This window comes from Morone saxatilis, unplaced genomic scaffold (genome assembly GCF_004916995.1).
Source record: "Morone saxatilis isolate NCDOM2014 unplaced genomic scaffold, NCSU_SB_2.0 Contig10, whole genome shotgun sequence".
Taxonomy (NCBI): Eukaryota; Metazoa; Chordata; class Actinopteri; family Moronidae; genus Morone; species Morone saxatilis.
Window position 1 is genome coordinate 5624760 of NW_023339652.1, and position 17029 is coordinate 5641788.

At 42.5% G+C, this 17029-nt stretch overlaps 1 protein-coding gene across 8 annotated transcripts in view; it reads left to right on the forward strand.

Moving 5' to 3' along the window:
• The window catches only part of magi2a (membrane associated guanylate kinase, WW and PDZ domain containing 2a), a 71762-nt gene that overhangs the window by 22739 nt on the left and 31994 nt on the right, over positions 1-17029 (forward strand). For all 8 annotated transcript variants that reach the window (XR_004797141.1, XM_035674028.1, XM_035674037.1 and 5 more), the window contains exons 5-8: positions 3407-3464; positions 4620-4741; positions 7421-7603; positions 13545-14228. Coding sequence is in view for 7 of the 8 variants with exons in the window: in XM_035674028.1 (XP_035529921.1) it covers positions 3407-3464; positions 4620-4741; positions 7421-7603; positions 13545-14228 (1047 nt within the window). In the remaining variant the exon portion in view is untranslated. The remainder of the gene's footprint in view (positions 1-3406; positions 3465-4619; positions 4742-7420; positions 7604-13544; positions 14229-17029) is intronic.

Below are 17029 nucleotides of genomic sequence, written 5' to 3' on the forward strand. Positions count from 1 at the left end.
ATTGGCCACCTACATGTAATCTATTGACAATAATAATACTGTATTTACCAAGTTGACATTTTGATTTAAACATTTTTGTTTAAATCAGATCTTGTTACTGTGTTCCCAGATTTTGGCATTTGCTTTAGGGAGTGCAGTGTTGTCGTAACTTCGAAAAGTCGAAATAAGAGTCGAAAATAAGAGCCGAGTCGTAACAAACAGAGTTATCCTTTTTTTGGTGTGTGCAGTTTGGTTTGTGTAGTCCATCTTCTCCCTGCTCCTGAAAGCAAACACATTTCTGGTTCCCTGTAGCTCCTCCTGTGGCCGTTTTAATAGAAAAGCTTTTCATTGGAAGGCTGCTGAGCTGCAGCCCTTTGATCTCCCATGTGTGTGTGTGCATATGCAAAATGATCAAGATGGTTAGTGTGTGTAAAGTAAGTAACGTAATGTGTGTCTATGCGCATTTGTGTGTGGCGCCCAGTAAAGGTGAGAACATGAAACACTCTCTTTCATATTTAATGAGTGGAGATGGGGCTAAGGAATGTTGCAGTGTTCGCAGGAGGTATTCCCGTGGGCTGTCAACCTGCTCGCAGCCCTCTGTTATATCACTCACAACCGTGTGTGTGTGTGTGTGTGGTAAGTATGCATTTTAGTGAGTGTGCGGGCAAAAAATAGTGTGTCCTACTGAAAGTTTAATAATTTGTTTTGAGGGGATGGGGGCAGGGGATCAGAGAAGCATATGGCACGTGCAGGAGCACTGCACCAGCATTGTTTTGATATTTCTGCTCTGCGTGGGAGAGCTGGGAAGGGTGGGAGTATGCACAGCAATCTATTGAGTCTGTAAACTAGGGCAAGCAGTAATAATAAATGTATTGCAATGACCATACAGTATATTATATCTTTGGTGTTTCTCACAAGCTGCAGCCGTGCCTTCGATCAGCCAGAGGGTCCTCGGGAGCCTAAGGTGCTTTAGCACTCCCTCTGGTTGCTTCCCTTTCTTATTAGGAAGTATTTTCTCTGCTGTTATCTCCGCTCTCATCCTGATTAACTTCACATTGTCACTAATCAAAGCTGGTCTGATTCTAAGCTGAGCTGCACTGGAACACACTGTCCCCAAGCTCCGTGCTAGATTCAGCTTAGATGCTATTTCAGCTGGAGCCTCCTGCACTATATCACCCAGCTCGTTGTGAATGATCATGCTATTATGCTAAAACACTGGAGTCTCCATTGGGGACTATGATTTAAATGTTAATTGCTCATATCCTGGAAAGCAAAGGGGGAATTCCTTCTAGACATGTTTTTGAGAAATGTGTTCTGTCAGTGAGCTGTGGGCAACGGAGAGAGAAGAGGGCAACTTTGAAAATCCTGTCCAGTATGACTGATGACTGTCAGGGGTTTGAAGAAGATCAGCTTTGATCACTGGGAACAAAGACAGCATGTTCCGCAGTGCAATCCACACACAGAAAGAGGCAGAAAGAGCAGAAATATCTATGACTTTGCAGTACTGTTGAAAAGTTAGAGGCCACTTTGGAAATGCCAAGTTGAAGATATTTATCTAGGGATGGCAATATTGGTCCGTCAGTCCACCACCCCAGTCTCAACAACTATTGGATTGACTGCCATGAACTTTTGTACAGACATTATGGGTCCCAGAGGATGAATCCTAATGACTTTGGTGATTGCCAGACTTTTCCTGTAGCACCACCAGCAAGTTGACATTTATGGTAAAATGCCTCGACAACTATTGTATGGATTGAAATGTGCTGCAGATATTCCTCGAGGATGAATTCTAATACCTTCGTGATCGTCTCATTTTTTATCTTGTGCCACCGTCAGTCATCCACACAGAGCCTGTAGCGTAGCTGTAGTCTTAGTCTTAGTTATACTAAGTGTTTGGTATTCAAACCCACATGTTATAACTTTGGGGAATGCATTAAGAAACATTAATCCTATAGAAAGGAACCAAAAGCTGTAGAAGATAGTAGTTTGAAGTAGACTGTAGGTAATTTTATTGAGTACTTTCCTGTGCTCCTCAAAATCATGTGTTCAGTAGAAAGAAGATGTATTCATTTTTTTTTTTTAAAAGCATGCCAATCTAATGTCAGTATACTATAAGTCACAATGACTCCATTTATTATTTACAAATGTTTCATAGCCTCGCAGGTGGTGAAAACATCACGTTGTGTCATGTTGCGTCATTGTGGACACATTATGTGTCATTCAAATTCTTATCAAAGCATTTAGTAGTGGTTTGATCTGTCTGTCATGTGTCAGTAATTGGCTGTCTTATGCTATTTGTCTGTTACTGCATTGAGTCTTTAGCTTGTAACATTTGGAGCCAAACTGTTAAACACCAATGGAAATATGTACCCGTTGATACTGTGAAAGTTCAACACCCTCAGGGTTTGAGCTTGTTCTAGTTGAAGCTGTTAATCTATGCAAAGTTCCCACATCAAAACACAATATTTACAGCATGGAATAGATGCAGGGCATAAATATTTCACTAATTTAAATTCAGCCACTAGATCTATCAATATTTGGTGTTATTTTGCAACTTTTCTTGGAGACGGATGCATTTGATGCGCAGCTTTAAAGAGCCAGTAGCCTCTTTAAATCAATCAATGTGACAAGTGGCAGAGAAAAAGACATAGTTATGTTTTTATCTCATGTCTTGTCGCCATTAAATTTTAAGATACGGTTTCAGAATATTCACCAGCAACATATGACAGCTCAGAAAGAACAGCAACCCCTCCAGTTAACATGTTATTGCACCATCAAATTCCTGGTAATTACCGACAGTAAAACGATGTCGAGACTAATTCTGCCACAAAGATGTTTTCATGTAAGATCAACATGCTGTTGCAGTTCGTTTAATAAATAAGCCCTTCATTATTGTTGTCTTGCTGAAAAATCCAGTTATGAAATATGTTTGTTACAAATCGGAAGATGTCAAATTGGAAAACTCATTTCAGAACAGTAATCCAAGTAATTAGTGTAATCTGTGAGGAGTGCCGTAACTGACAGCAGCTATGGGCCCAAAATAGCATCACAACCAATAAATAACGTTGAAAAATTGCAACAGTTTTCAAACAAAATAAGTTTTGCGCAAGTCGTGTCACCAACCTCTCTGATGTAAAGGGGCACCTTTAATGTCACTACAGCAGCATTGTAACCAATAAAAAACACTAAAAAACCACAATAATTTGTTTTTATTACGCATACAACTGTGGGCGAACAAGACAAAAACATGCACTGTATACCACTTGAGACACCAGAACATTTACCGACAGTAAAAATGATCCTGTAAACTAATTCTGCCACAAAGATGTTTTCATGCAAGATCAATATGCTGGTGCGACTTCATTGAATAAACAAGCCCTTCATTATTGTTGTCTCACTGCTGCTCTTCTGTTGTTGTTTTTTACAGAGCTTCCGTACGGCTGGGAGAAAATCGATGACCCCATTTACGGCAGCTACTATGTCGAGTAAGTCGGGTACATCTTTAATATGTAATGGCTTGCGTTTGATTTTCAGTGAAGCCCAGTGGTGCTGCATTAATCATATTTATTAGGAGCAGACTAGCGCTGCAGCCAGGAAGCACTTCCTCCCTTTGTCTGCCTCCTGATGGTACACTGTTTGTTTGCAGTTTGAAGTTTATTTGTCTGTGTGTGCTTACCCATATTTCTCTGTCATTCTTCTGTCTGACACACCCAAGGCCGCTTCTACAGAGATCAGTGTCCCTTTCTAAACATTCTCCATGTCCATTCATCTCTAGCCACGTACGCGTGTCCACATAGCAACTGCTGCAGTAGCCTGTCCTCTCTATTGAACTGCATGTCCCCTCCCTGTTCAGAGGTGTCATTTCTTTGGCTGGATGCTCTCTACTCTGGGGCGCAGGGACGGGGCTCTATTTTTAGACGAGCAAGGGGAGTCATTTGGCGCGACTTTGCTTAAGAAAACCTCCAGAATGACACTTGACTGCTCTCTGCCTCGTACACCGCGCTCCCCCTCTCGAGATTGCTCTCATTCTCTTGCTTTCTGGTCATGTAAATATCATGAAAGAAGTTGCCAGACCTTGAAATTATGTAACTATGTAAAAAATATAGTCAAGCTGCTTTGTAATTAGCAGCGTGATCCTGGGGTGTTCATTAAAAGATAAGGAGAGGAGCGAAAAAGATGGTGTGTTTTTATTTGAGAGCACAATGCAGCCTGAAAGAGTGAAGGAAGTATCTAATGATGACTAATTATTTCACACTGGCAAATTACAGTTTTTGTAGTCATTGACTATCATCCCCCTTGAAAACTAAATTAAGACCGACGTGGGGCGTTAAAGGAAATCTCTGTTTCATGTGTAGGTTTCCTCGCAGTCACTCATTCACGTAATTCTGCTTATAAGAAAGGGGGCTGACTGTCCCAGAATGAGTTGTTTGTTCTTTTTTAACTTAGCAAAGCCATTCTGCAGCTCTGTTACATAATCTGTGGGGCCGGCCATTTAATTAATCATCATAGCAATAGCTGCTGTAGTGCCAGGATTTTTTAGATCTGATCTCTTTGCCGAGAGGGGGGCTAAGTTAAGTGCAGCAGGATAGTGTGAAATCTGAAATCTCATCTTTCTTTTTTTTTTCTTTTTATCATCGTAGCCATATAAATAGAAGGACCCAGTTTGAGAACCCAGTCCTGGAGGCTAAAAGGAGACTCCAGCAGCAGCAGCAGATGCAAAGCCAGGGTCTGTCCTCACTGCCCCTTCCCACCATCTACAGAGGTAAGACCACCACGCTGGTGTCTTGACTTTTAAAGGACAATAACCATTAATTTTCCATTATTAGGGAATATAGTCATACTTATTAGCTGTCTGTAGGTTTGTAGAGAATGTATCTAAGTCAGTATAGCTAACTCAGTTTCAAGTTAATCATATTTTTATTATGCCACAAACGCCTTCAGTTTCCTTACTTTATCCATTTATCGGCCCAGAAGGTCTCTTATTAGCTTCAAATATTGATTTATTGCACCTTTTCTATTTCATTATAACCAGCACTATTTGACAATTATTAAACATGTGATGTAATTAGAAACAGTCAAAAGGTTTTAGTGGATTATATATGTAAATGAAGGTTGGCCAATAAAAATCCAGTTACAAAACCAAAAAATCTCCACTCAGAAGCTGTCTAAATGGAAAACTTATTTCAGAACAGTAATGTAATCAGGGAAATTTTTGTTTTTTGGTGCCACTGACAGCAGCTATGGGCCTTTTAATAGCATTATAACCAATAAATAATGTAGAAAAATGGCAACAACTTTCAAACAAAATGTTACTAACCTCTCTGATGTCGTAGCTTCTTTATATGAATAAAGTTTTGTGTCATGTCTACAACTATGGGCTTACAAGACACCACAAATTCATATAAGCCAGATCCAGAATGCCACATATGCAAAAAGTCCAAAAATAAAGATTAAAAATCTTTATTTCTACAACATAATTCATAAATCACTGACAAAACATGTAGTGCATAATTCTTGAGAAATAAGAAGTAAATAATCTATCGTGCCTTGTTTTCCAGGCTTGTGAGATAATGTGTCGCAAAATTAAACAACCATTTAATTTTCTGAACATTTGTAGAACAGAATATTTCAGGGTTTTGTTGAGCCTTTTCATATGAATTGACACTCTGAAATCAATATAGTATGTACAAAAAACTTTCCACTTTTCCCAAATTAATTTCCTCGACTTTAAGAGAAACTCGATCTCCATAGCAACATGCAAAGAGGGGTTACAACCAAGCATGATAACTCATTTTGTTCATTAGAAACAGGCCTGTTGCTGTGTTAATTGACAGCAAGACTCAACATCACATTCACTTTTGAGCCTCAGTCAAACATTTGGAGGAATGCCGACGTCCTGGTGGGACTGATAGTACTCGTCACATAAATAGCGCTCTGCCAAAGTGAACATGTGGGTTTAAATGTGATTCACTGTTTTGTTTAATGACTGGTTTGTTGCTACCTAATTCCAGTGCTAACTCCAGCCATAGCAGTAGGATGCACTGCTAGAAAAAACTGTCTGGACTGGTGAAGTGGAGGTTTGTTTCCATAGTAACGTAGTAGTCCACCGCTCTGAGTCGAGAGCCTGTCTCCGTGGTTACACTCTGTGTACATTCCAGTTAGGCTCTCTCTCCTCCCTCTCCCTACTTCCACCTCCTTCCTTATCCTCCTCCTCCTTTTCCCTCCAAACTTTGATGCCAGTAGAGGATGCCAGCCCCTGTGCCACCATCCACAGATCCCCCCTTGTTCAGGTCGGCCCGGTGCCCGAGCGCTGCCACAGCCTCGGCGACCTCTCCCGCTCGCCAACTCTGGGTCGCAGGGCGGCTGCATATGCTACATCCTCCTCCGCCGACGTCTCCCCGCTCCGGCGTGTTCTGACTCGGCGGATGAATATGTGCCCCCACCACCACCAACACCACCAACAGCAGCAGCAGCCACTTCACACCTCCGCCTGCGCTGTGGTGCTAGAGCAGCCTGTCTGTAGCCCCTTCTCCCTGTGGCACTTTGTCAGTAAGTAGGCCAAGAGCGAAGCAAAGGAGGCTGACGGTCGGTCTCGTGGCTGCCTGCGCTCGTTTGAATTACTGTAAGCATGCTAGCTCGTAAGCAAGCTTTTCCCTTGAGGCAGTTGAAGGATTTGTGTGGCGAGCGTGTACCATGACATGTCTTATCGTCTGGCATAAGCAGGCAGGAGAGTGTAATCACTCAGTCTATGTCTGGACCAGTGAGGGCAAACAATGTATGTTAACTAGCACACTAGCCACGTCTCCCACAGAGGTGAAAAGATTGGAGACTTGGTTAAGTGTGACTAAGCTTGTTGGCTGAGATCCTCTCATTCCTACACAAGGCGCCCTTCCTCCAGAAATCTCACAGTTCTCCCTCCTTCAGAAATCTCCCAGTTCTTCCCTAACCCTCTCAAGCATCTTCTCTTGGAACTGATCCCTGTTTGACAGCATGTCATTTGCCGAATTTGCTGCTTCCTTGGTAGCCTTGGGATGGGACTGAAGACCTGCACCACTGATGCTCTCTGCACCCCTTCTGCCCACCGTATCCCAGCATGGGAGGAGAGGAACGGATATAAGTTTTGCATATTTGGGTGTACCAGGAGGGATGTTGCATTTGTACCTTGCACGGGAGCCAAAGCCATTGAACCACACCTGCATCTTTCAGCACCACAGACCCGCCTCTGTCCAAGTTCGCTGTTTTGCAGTTAAAATCATACCCTGCCAGTTTTCCTGTGGCTACACCCATATCTTTCTGGATAAGCTTTACCCATGCCCCCCGCCCCCACCCTGTGAGCACTGCCCTGCACCAGCTTTAAGGTCTTTTCAATCTTTGCAATAAAGCCTACACAGCATTAGTGTTTGTAATTGGTTAATTTGTTTGTTTATATGTCCTTTAATAGAGAAGCCGCTGTTCACGCGGGACCCGACTCAGCTGAAAGGCAGTTTCTTGTCCACATCCCTCCAAAAGAGCAACATGGGCTTTGGCTTCACTATTATCGGAGGCGACGAGCCTGACGAATTCCTCCAGGTCAAGAGCGTTATCCCGGATGGGCCGGCCGCAGCTGACGGAAAGATGGCCACAGGTGAGACTCACAGCCTGAGACTTGAACGAAAAAATATTTCTTTACCTTTATTTAGCCAGGAACTCTCTTGAGACACCTCAGCATAAAAGAGAGAGAGCATACAATACTTGACACATAGCCACAAGGGAACACACACAGTCAATGAAACTGATGATGGCTTTTCTTAGAAGTTTGATTCTTGCAGTATCTGGTCAATTCATCAGAATGCATCCACAAAGATGGGGTTACACGCAAGTTTTAAAGCCCCACATTCACCTTTTTTAATGCAGTACTCCTACACATAGTCAATTTCAAACAAACACGACAAAATATGAACACAGTATACAGTCCAGAAGGTGAAGAAGCTTCCTCTTAAAGATGCAATGGCTATAAGTGCAGTCCCAACACAATTACAAAAATATGCACATTGGTTGTATGCATGCATTGTGTGTATATGTGTTTCCAGGTGCAACTTGCTAAGCTAGCATTGTGTAAGTTTTGTATGCGTGTGTATGTGTGTGCACATGCGTGTGCGCCAACCCCAGAGTCTTGTTCTTTCATTAATCATAAAGGGGACTTTATGAGCACCATAACTCTGTGGCCACATGGGGGTGGGACTGCAGCACAGATATACACACAAACACACACACTAAGACAGACCAGCTGTACTAAAAGGTCAAGGGAATAGAGCTAGCAGGTCTGTCAGTGCTCTCAGCATGCAATAATGTTTCTAGTTGTATATGCTGGAGCAAATGCAGAGCTTATAGTGGTAATTTATCATATATAAAGTAAGCTGGTCAGGGAGTTTGCTCTGTAGTAAAGCTGGTATACTTGTCCAAAACACTTTTGATAGTTGTGTTAACAGACGTCATAAATGGGTCATAAATGTCTGTTTTTTTATAAATGTGTGGGTGAAGCAGTCCAGAATAGATCCTTTGATGACTAATAAAGCTTGTCCTGACAATACTGCATAGAAATCATTTTGGGTCTGTATTCTCATCCCCTCCTCTCTCCTTCTTGTAGATTCCCCCTCTCCCTTTTCCCCCAGAAATAACTAACAAATCCCTCTCACATCTCTACTATCCCACCTCCCATTTTCCTCTCCTCTCCACCACTTCCTCCCTTCAGCTCATCTCCATCTCTATCTCACCATCCAGCCTCCATCCCCCCACCATGCCTCCCCAGACTTTGTGTCCTACTTCTGCAGTAACAGAGCTAGCTCGATCACAGTAACTCAGAGCTCACACGGACGAAACCCAAGCCTGCGGAGGTGTGAAATTCTCAATTCCAGAGAGATAATTTGTGCCGCTTTCTCTTCATGACCCGTCCTGGCCATCTCCACTACGTGATTACAACAAGGGAAAACATGTTCAAGCACTTGAATGTCTGATTTATGGCTGCCAGACCACATGCAGTGCAATTTTGTCCAGGCAAGATATTTGCAAAAGATAAAACACTGAGAATATGCATGTATCATAATTTATAACACCAAAAACAAACAGCTAAAATGATCAAGAAATTCAAATATGTGCAGATTGCTGGTGGTTTGGCTTAGCTTTGTGGTTTTACTAACATTTATTAAAAAGTCACAGCTAAAAATCGCCAGCTAAACTCAAATCTTGATTTAGATTTACCAAATGTAAATGTTTTAAATAAGATATGCGATTACTGGTAGTTATCTTTTGGACCAGTAGATAGTAGGATATTAGAATGAGGACTAACCATGTGTTTGACATCTCTCAGTTAATGTTGGCTTGAGTGTAAACTTCCCAAAATCCATTAGAGCAGATAAACACTACACACACCATATGCTTTTGTTGTTTTGTTCTTTAAAATACGACATCTCCCTCCAATCTGTGCCAAACATTGCTCTTAATACAGCCCCATGCATGCTTCTTCAGCATGTCAAAATATCCAAAGCCTGCTGGGCCTACTTAATCATTAGCAGGCAGTCAGTTATATCATATACATATCATTAAATGTGTTTTATAGGTTTGGTCTTCAAAATCTAAAGACATTCTTATTATTATTGTAATCACACCATAATGCACTTTGCACTACATGTCACCCTTTTTAGCCTGACGCACACAAACACTCAATCACACACAAAAGACTGCCGTCTCTAACAAATGCTTGCACCCCCGCTGAGACTATAAACTGCTCTGTTCTCGTGGCCTCGTCTTGGCAGGGCCACAGAGACCTCTCGTTATGTCGACAGACTCTTGAACACACCATTAGCTGGAGATGAATATGTCATAAGGAATATGCAAGGATGGGACAATGAACGATGAAGTAGGCAGCGTGGGTCTTGGTCCCAGTGAGTGTGGTGTTAACAGTTAGGGTCAGTGTGATTTAGAGTATACAAGGGACCTACGAGAGGTTTTATAATGGATGGAGAGAGGGCTCTTTGGTGGCCATGAGTGTGTTTTTGTCCCGGTTCTATGTTTACATGTCCATTTCTATGCACTTACCTGTCTTTGTAACCATATGTGCTTATTAAGGGCCATTTTACCCAGATTACAAAACAACATATTTTTCTCCTGAGCCCTAGTGCTATCTATCGATTCAAAGAGTTCAAAGATACCTTGAGGGGTCTCAAGATGGATCTAATGTTTTTGCATGATGTTCACCAAGATAGCAAAGAGGAAGAAAAACTTTTTTTTTCTCCACAAAATTGTGTTTTTACTTTTTCAGAAATTTTCCTCGTCCTACTTTTGTTTTCTAGTGAAATACTGGATAGTTTCACCTGTTCCCTCTGTGCTTGAAGTTCTCCCAGCTCATTAAAATTCTTAGTATTTCTTAAAACATTGGGTATTTTATTTCAAACAGACAGAAAATAGCAGGCTTCTCATTTCTTACAGTTCTGAATGACAACTGTTGGCGGCAGATGCTATTAGCCAGGCCGGCTGTCAGGAGGGGTCAAAGGTTACAGACGAAGTGCAACAATTTACTTACTGGCCTATATCACTGATAATACAATTTATGTTACACAATAAACAGTGTGTTCACCAGTGGTCAATAAATAAAAGCCAGGCTACAGTGAGAACAAGAAAATAAAAGAAACAGAGAGGCAATGGGCAAATCTCTGTATGAAAGGCAATGCTGAATGTGAGCTAGGAACACTAGCAAATAAAACTTTAGCTAGCTTAACCTTTTAGTAACGTTGGCACATTCATTGAACTAGATTTCTTTTTTAAAAACACAGCTGCAATGGCCTTATGAGGCTTTTATATTGCAACTTGATGGAGGCTAATGGCTAATATCTGAAATTGCCTGTGTTGATATCAAAGGTAAGAGTGGGTGGTGGGTAGAGTTGGTGTGGATGAAGTGCCTAATTTGGAAAACTTGTGTGTCCCCGTCCATAATTTCTACTGGCCTCCTATCAGATGTATCTAGCTTACGCTAACATTAGCTCCATGAGTTAGCTGATAACGTTGTCTCTGACTTGTCAGAGACAACAGGAACTTTGTTTTTTCTTGTGAAATACTAAATAGTGTCTGTCTTTAAGAGATTAAAATTAAGCAACACGAGCCAGTAAAAAATCCTTTTCTCTCAAGGCACTCACAGTTCATAGCAAGTGTGTAACCTTTGATAAGAAATCATAAGTGAAATCTGGATCGTTTTAAAGGGTCACAAAGGTTAGGAAACACTGACCCAGTAGTGTAATTTTTAAATTCTGTGAGCACCACAAATAAAATTCAGTTCACATCAATTGTAGTGTGGTGGTGGCAGAGTTTCAGAAGGAAAAATCTTGTTAAACCTTCAACCTTAGCAAATAAGATCAAACATATTTTATTGATAATTTGTTTGAACTGACCCTTTAGTATAAGCATCACCAAACGGGTGTCTATATGTGACCTGTAAAACATGTTGATGCTCTCCGTCTGGCTGCATTTCCTCCCTGGTCATAAAGAATGAGATCTGTGGGCACTACGAGGGCACCACGAGGTCACGGTACCATCATTTGTTTTCTGCCAGCGTGCTCGACTATTGATTCTGACACCGGCGCTCAAGGCAAATGTCGTTCGCGTTTACCCGGATTAATTAAAAAGTCCCTCACGTCACGCTGCCTCGAGGTGTGACCTCACTGTCAATACCGGCATTCAAACTTGGAATGCATTTTGTGGGCGACACAGTTTACAACGAGAGAACATTTTGGTGATATCTTAACCTCTATTTACCTCGTCCGTCGTCACTCAGATTGGTCAGTCTAGCTCGAAAAATCAATATGAATTGCCATGTTGTTTCGGGGAAAAAAGTGTCATTGACCCGGCCATTAGTGCTATGATCACATTTTAAAAGAATTGGACAGGATGGAGCTTGTGATTAGTAAGGTGAGGGCCAATCACTAAAGCACATGCTTTGCTTATTAATTATGAAAGATCTTTGTTTTTCCACTGCAAAACACACTTACACTCCCACCCTGCCCTCTCTCTAAAGAGCACGACAATTATGCCTGCAATTAGAAAATAATTGTTTTCATTATCAACCTAGCTAATGCTGTTTGTCAGACTTTAAAATGGATTGTGCCTTGTGTTCCCACCTGCCCAGTTTTAAAAAAAACCTGCATGGTGCCTGTGCAGTGGAGCACAAAACACTATATTTAGTAATCTGGTTGAAGCAAAGATAAGCCTGGATGTGCAGCACTTTTGCGTGGTAACATTTAATTGTCAGCTAGGTTTTTATCTACAGTGCAGTAAATTGCAGCGAGCAAGTAAAAGCATTTGGCCCCTTAAAAGGCAAACATTTTAGTCACTTGTCATCAGCACTATTTTACACTTGAAAGGCAGATAAGACATTATCTGTGGTAATGTTTATCTGTAGAATGGCATTAAGGAGAGACAATGCTGATGTACTGTACAACTGACAGAATAGCTGTAGAGAGTGAAGAACGAACATCACCTTCAGTTCAGCTGCTGCTGCTCTGTAACTCAATGCAGTTTTTACTGAGACTTTCTTTTATTGGTCTCTCTTAAAAGGTAAGTGTGTACCCTGGGTTTACTATGCACATTCTTATTCTAAGATAAATGAGTACCTACTACAGCTATTAAAATGTTAACCCTGTACAAATGCCATTACATTTTTTGGCACCCGTACAACTTCAGCTCACATGAAGTACACAGGTATTATACACCGTAACTGTTTCTCCCTTATCCGTAATATCCTTCATCTCTGTCCTCTGATCTCTGCAGCCAAAACATTGTCTTCACCGTTCAGGCATCTGAGGTCAGGTTCATCAAATTTGCAACAACCAAGCTACAATTTGCGACATGACACCATTTCCTTTCCTGTTAATTTGGACATGTTTCTCTAATTAAAACAAATGCCATACCTGTGACCCATGCCTGACAATGTGAGAGCCCTGTAGGACTTTATCTGCAATTTGCAAGCGACAATTAAACAGGCTCCAGTCTCAAGCCGTCAAGCTAGTGCCGTTAACCCGAGACGGTCTCAGGTTTGTGGGAAATGGTGTTTGTTAAAGGCCACTACAAAACAGAAATATTAAATAACCAATGATTTTACATCGTTAGCATCTCAGTCGAGGGGCATCTTGGTAGCCCACTGATTAAAACCCATACCATATAACTGCAGTGTGTGATTGTAGCTTTGTTAGGGACCATATCCTTCCCCTGTCTCCCCTTGAATCCTATCTGTTTCTACTGTCTCATGTTAAAAAAGGTTTAAATGCTGTCCAGAACAGTGGTTCTCAAATTCCGGGTTGGGCCCCACTGGTGGGACATAGAGCTACTGCAGGCGGGGACTGGATGAACAAAGTTTTATTATGTAAGTGTTTGATGATGCTATTGTGCTAATCTTTTTGTCTAACTAAAATTTGGATTTGGGTCCCCAAAGTCTTAATAAATGCTAAAAATTGTGGAGTGGGGGGCATGAACATTAACCCAGCTTTTCAGTGATTACACCTGACCCTTTTAATTCTATCTATCCATTCTTTTGTCTGCAGGTGATGTCATCGTCTACATCAATGACGTGTGTGTCCTGGGCACCACCCACGCCGACGTGGTCAAACTCTTCCAGTCGGTTCCAATCGGCCAGAGCGTCACCCTCGTCCTGTGTCGTGGCTACCCTCTGCCCTACGACCCAGAGGAAGCTGCCAACACCAACAACAACACCACCACCACCATCATCTCCCCACTGGGCATCATGGAGCAGCGGCCCATCATGGTGAATGGCAGGACGGGATACGACAACTACCTGGACTATCTGTCCCGCACGGCACGTTTTGTCACAGACCCCAGTCAGGACCAGGTCAACGCCCAGCAGCAGCTGCTCACCCCTCACCCGGGTGACACCCACCTAGACGGCTCGCTTCCTCCCACCACCGGCACCACACCTCCTGACAGCGTCTCCATGGCGTCGTCGGGGGCGACCCAGGGAGAACTTCTGACCCTGACCATGGTGAAGGGCATGGATGGTTTTGGCTTCACCATCGCGGACAGCGCTACGGGCCAGCGAGTGAAACAAGTGCTGGAGCCTATGGGCTGCCCGGGCCTGTGCGAGGGTGACCTGATTGTGGAGATTAACAAGCAACCCGTGCAGGGATTCACACACACGCAGGTGGTGGAGCTTCTCAAGGAGTGTGGCGTCGGAGCTGAGACCTGCCTGGTGGTTGGGAGAGGTGGAATAGGTAAGACCAGTGGCTGCAGTTATGGATGGTGTGGAAGATGATCGGCTCAACGTGAGAGCTTCAGTCTCTCCACAGCCACTCCATATTTGCATTTCTGGCTGCAATTTGTCTGCCTATTCATCTGTGTCATCTTTTGTAGCCGAGTGTGTTTGTACGTGTGGTCCAGTCCAAAGGCTGCAGAAAACCTATTATGCAGTCCTGCAGTGCTCAACAATGGCTGACTGATGCACAGCTCCTCTCAAGTGCCCTTCCTAGTCCTCTTCTCTTTACTCAGGGAGAAAAACAGCTTTGCTTCACTTTACTTAAGTAGAACTTCTCTGCTCTGCTCACTGAGCCATACCTTCTAGTGGTCAAAAAATATCTCTTGTTTCAAGTGCAGGCTTTTAGTAGTGCTTTCTTATTTTCAACATCTGTCAGATTTTTGTTTTGTCACTTTCTTACATATGGTATATTTTACCTTCTTTTGTGAGCCACGAATAAAAGCCTCAAAATTAAAGCGTGTCAAAGCTAGCACAGTTTTTGAACAAAAATACTGGTAGACTGCAAATGGCTCTGAAGTGCTTTCTACCCCGTGTTTTTCCGAATATGGGGCCCTTTGACAATCATAATTATGCACTGCACTCTGTCGTGAGGCACACACAGGGTTGTGATTTGTAGAATCAACAGGTAGTCGGCTTTTTTCAGCTCTGAGTGTGTGCGGTATGTCAGAGGCATTGTTTGTGGAGTGTGTAGAAATGTCCTGGAAAAGGCTAAAACATTCAGACAGGTTAACTTTAACAGCGACACCTTCGACATTGAAAGAAAAAGAAGAAGAAAACATTCACTGCCATGTCGAAATGTCTACACGGGTCAGACGGAACATAAGTTCTGTCTAAGCCTGCTGTGATCTGCCTACAAATTGAGTTTGCCTTCTTATTGAATTGTGGAGGTAGTGCATCTGCCAGCGATGACTCAGCCAAGCTCCGATGTTGAAGATTAAAACGTTAGATTTTAATTAAATCTAGAAACAGCAACAGCGGCTCCTCATCAACCAAGCAGATAGGATCTGTCTCTGAAACCTTGTTGTTAAATGTTGTTAAATGATTCACCTCTTTGAGTTTACCTGTCCTTGATTTATCTTGGCATCCTCTAAGTGATGACACATGAACTTTAGCACTCGCACTCACTCGTAGTGCGAGCTGGAAGCCGAGCCAACTGGATTGTGGAAACCAAAACTGCTTTTGCTTTTGTGTGGAACCAATTTGTAGTTTTGTATTTTGCCTCTTTGTCTAGCGTAATGTCACATACCAATCATAATGCCAACTGCCCGGTGCCACAGACACCACTGAGACTCACCCACAAAGGTCAGTGGCGTCCTCTGAATAGATTTATTGCCATTTATTTCTTTATTAGGCTGCCCATGTCGCTGTCAGCAAGCAGGGAGCCAACAAACAAGAACAGGAGAAACAGAGTGAAGACATTAGCTTCTAGGAGTGGAAAATCAGGACGTTTTTCTCATCCAGAAAAGGGAGGAAAATAAATATTTTTTAAGCCAGTACCTCTAAAATGTCATCTGCCAACATATAAACACACATACACACATGGGAGAGGTCAAAAGTTTTTTTGCCACCATCTCCAAAATCTCCAATCTGTCAACACACTCCCCACACACACACATAAAAACTCTCCCATCTGCGCAGGAAGCCAACGGTGAAGCGCTCCCGCCATCTGTCCGGGTTCTTCACTCGCGGCAGAGCTTTAGAAGGTCGAAACAAGCACTGCCTTCTAAAAAGCAGCCTGTTGGCCCGTGGAGAAAAATGGCAACCTTATTTACATGCTATATTTCATCTCATTATTCTAAATCTGGGTCTGGCTCAGCTCCACTACACAACAATACGCCGGGGTGCAGCGTCACATCTGTTTGTGTTGATTTCCCGTGACATGACAAGCTGTGGGTGCTAGAGATGGAAAAAAAGCCGACCGTGCCACCCAGCCTGCTCTTACAGTAGCATGACTACATATGGCGCACATGTGTGTAAGACATGGCTAAGTCTTCGAAAAGGTGCCAAAGGATCGCAGTTGGGCGGGTTTTTTACACATCTCTTGAGAGTGTTTTTGCGATTAAACCAGAAAAACAGTCAGACTTTAAGCTCATTAAGATCAGAAAGACTTCAGACCCCCCTGGGAAGAAAACTATCACAATAAAGTCTTTGTAATGTTTGTCTGTAAACTCTTCATGACGGAGATAAATAGGGAGAGTGGGAATAAGGAGAAAACCACTTATATTAGATTTTTTCATGTGACAAAGCTAAGGATCTGTCTTGTGATGTTCGCTTTGTTGGTTTTTACATCTTTAGTTGTCTCTTTTGGTAATACAGCATGGGGTTAAGATGCTGTTTTCATTCTAACAGGTAGAAATTTGGGCAGTGGCTCCCAACTTAGGGGTCGAAAAAGGAAAGCAGTGAATTGTTGTTCTAAACTTTTCTTTACATTTTTTGCTTCTGTCTCATGAAATAGTTTTACCTCTTTGGGCCTTTGCAGCGAGACCTTGGTCAGTTTAATGAGAGAATGAATTGCTGTTTTTTTTTTTGCTGTATGTGAAGCAGCATTTCATCACAGAACGAAACTGAAAAATCTATTCCTGCATCAAATTAGGGTAGTTTCATGACACTTGAAATAGGAGACTGTCGTTCTCAGTGTTTGTGTTTCTGCACGCAATGTTCAGCAACATAAATACTACAGACTGTGAGATACAGAAGTTGCGGCTGATTCTCTCAGAAAGGCCAGCTCCGAGTGTTCAGCCAAGCTATTACACCTCGTAA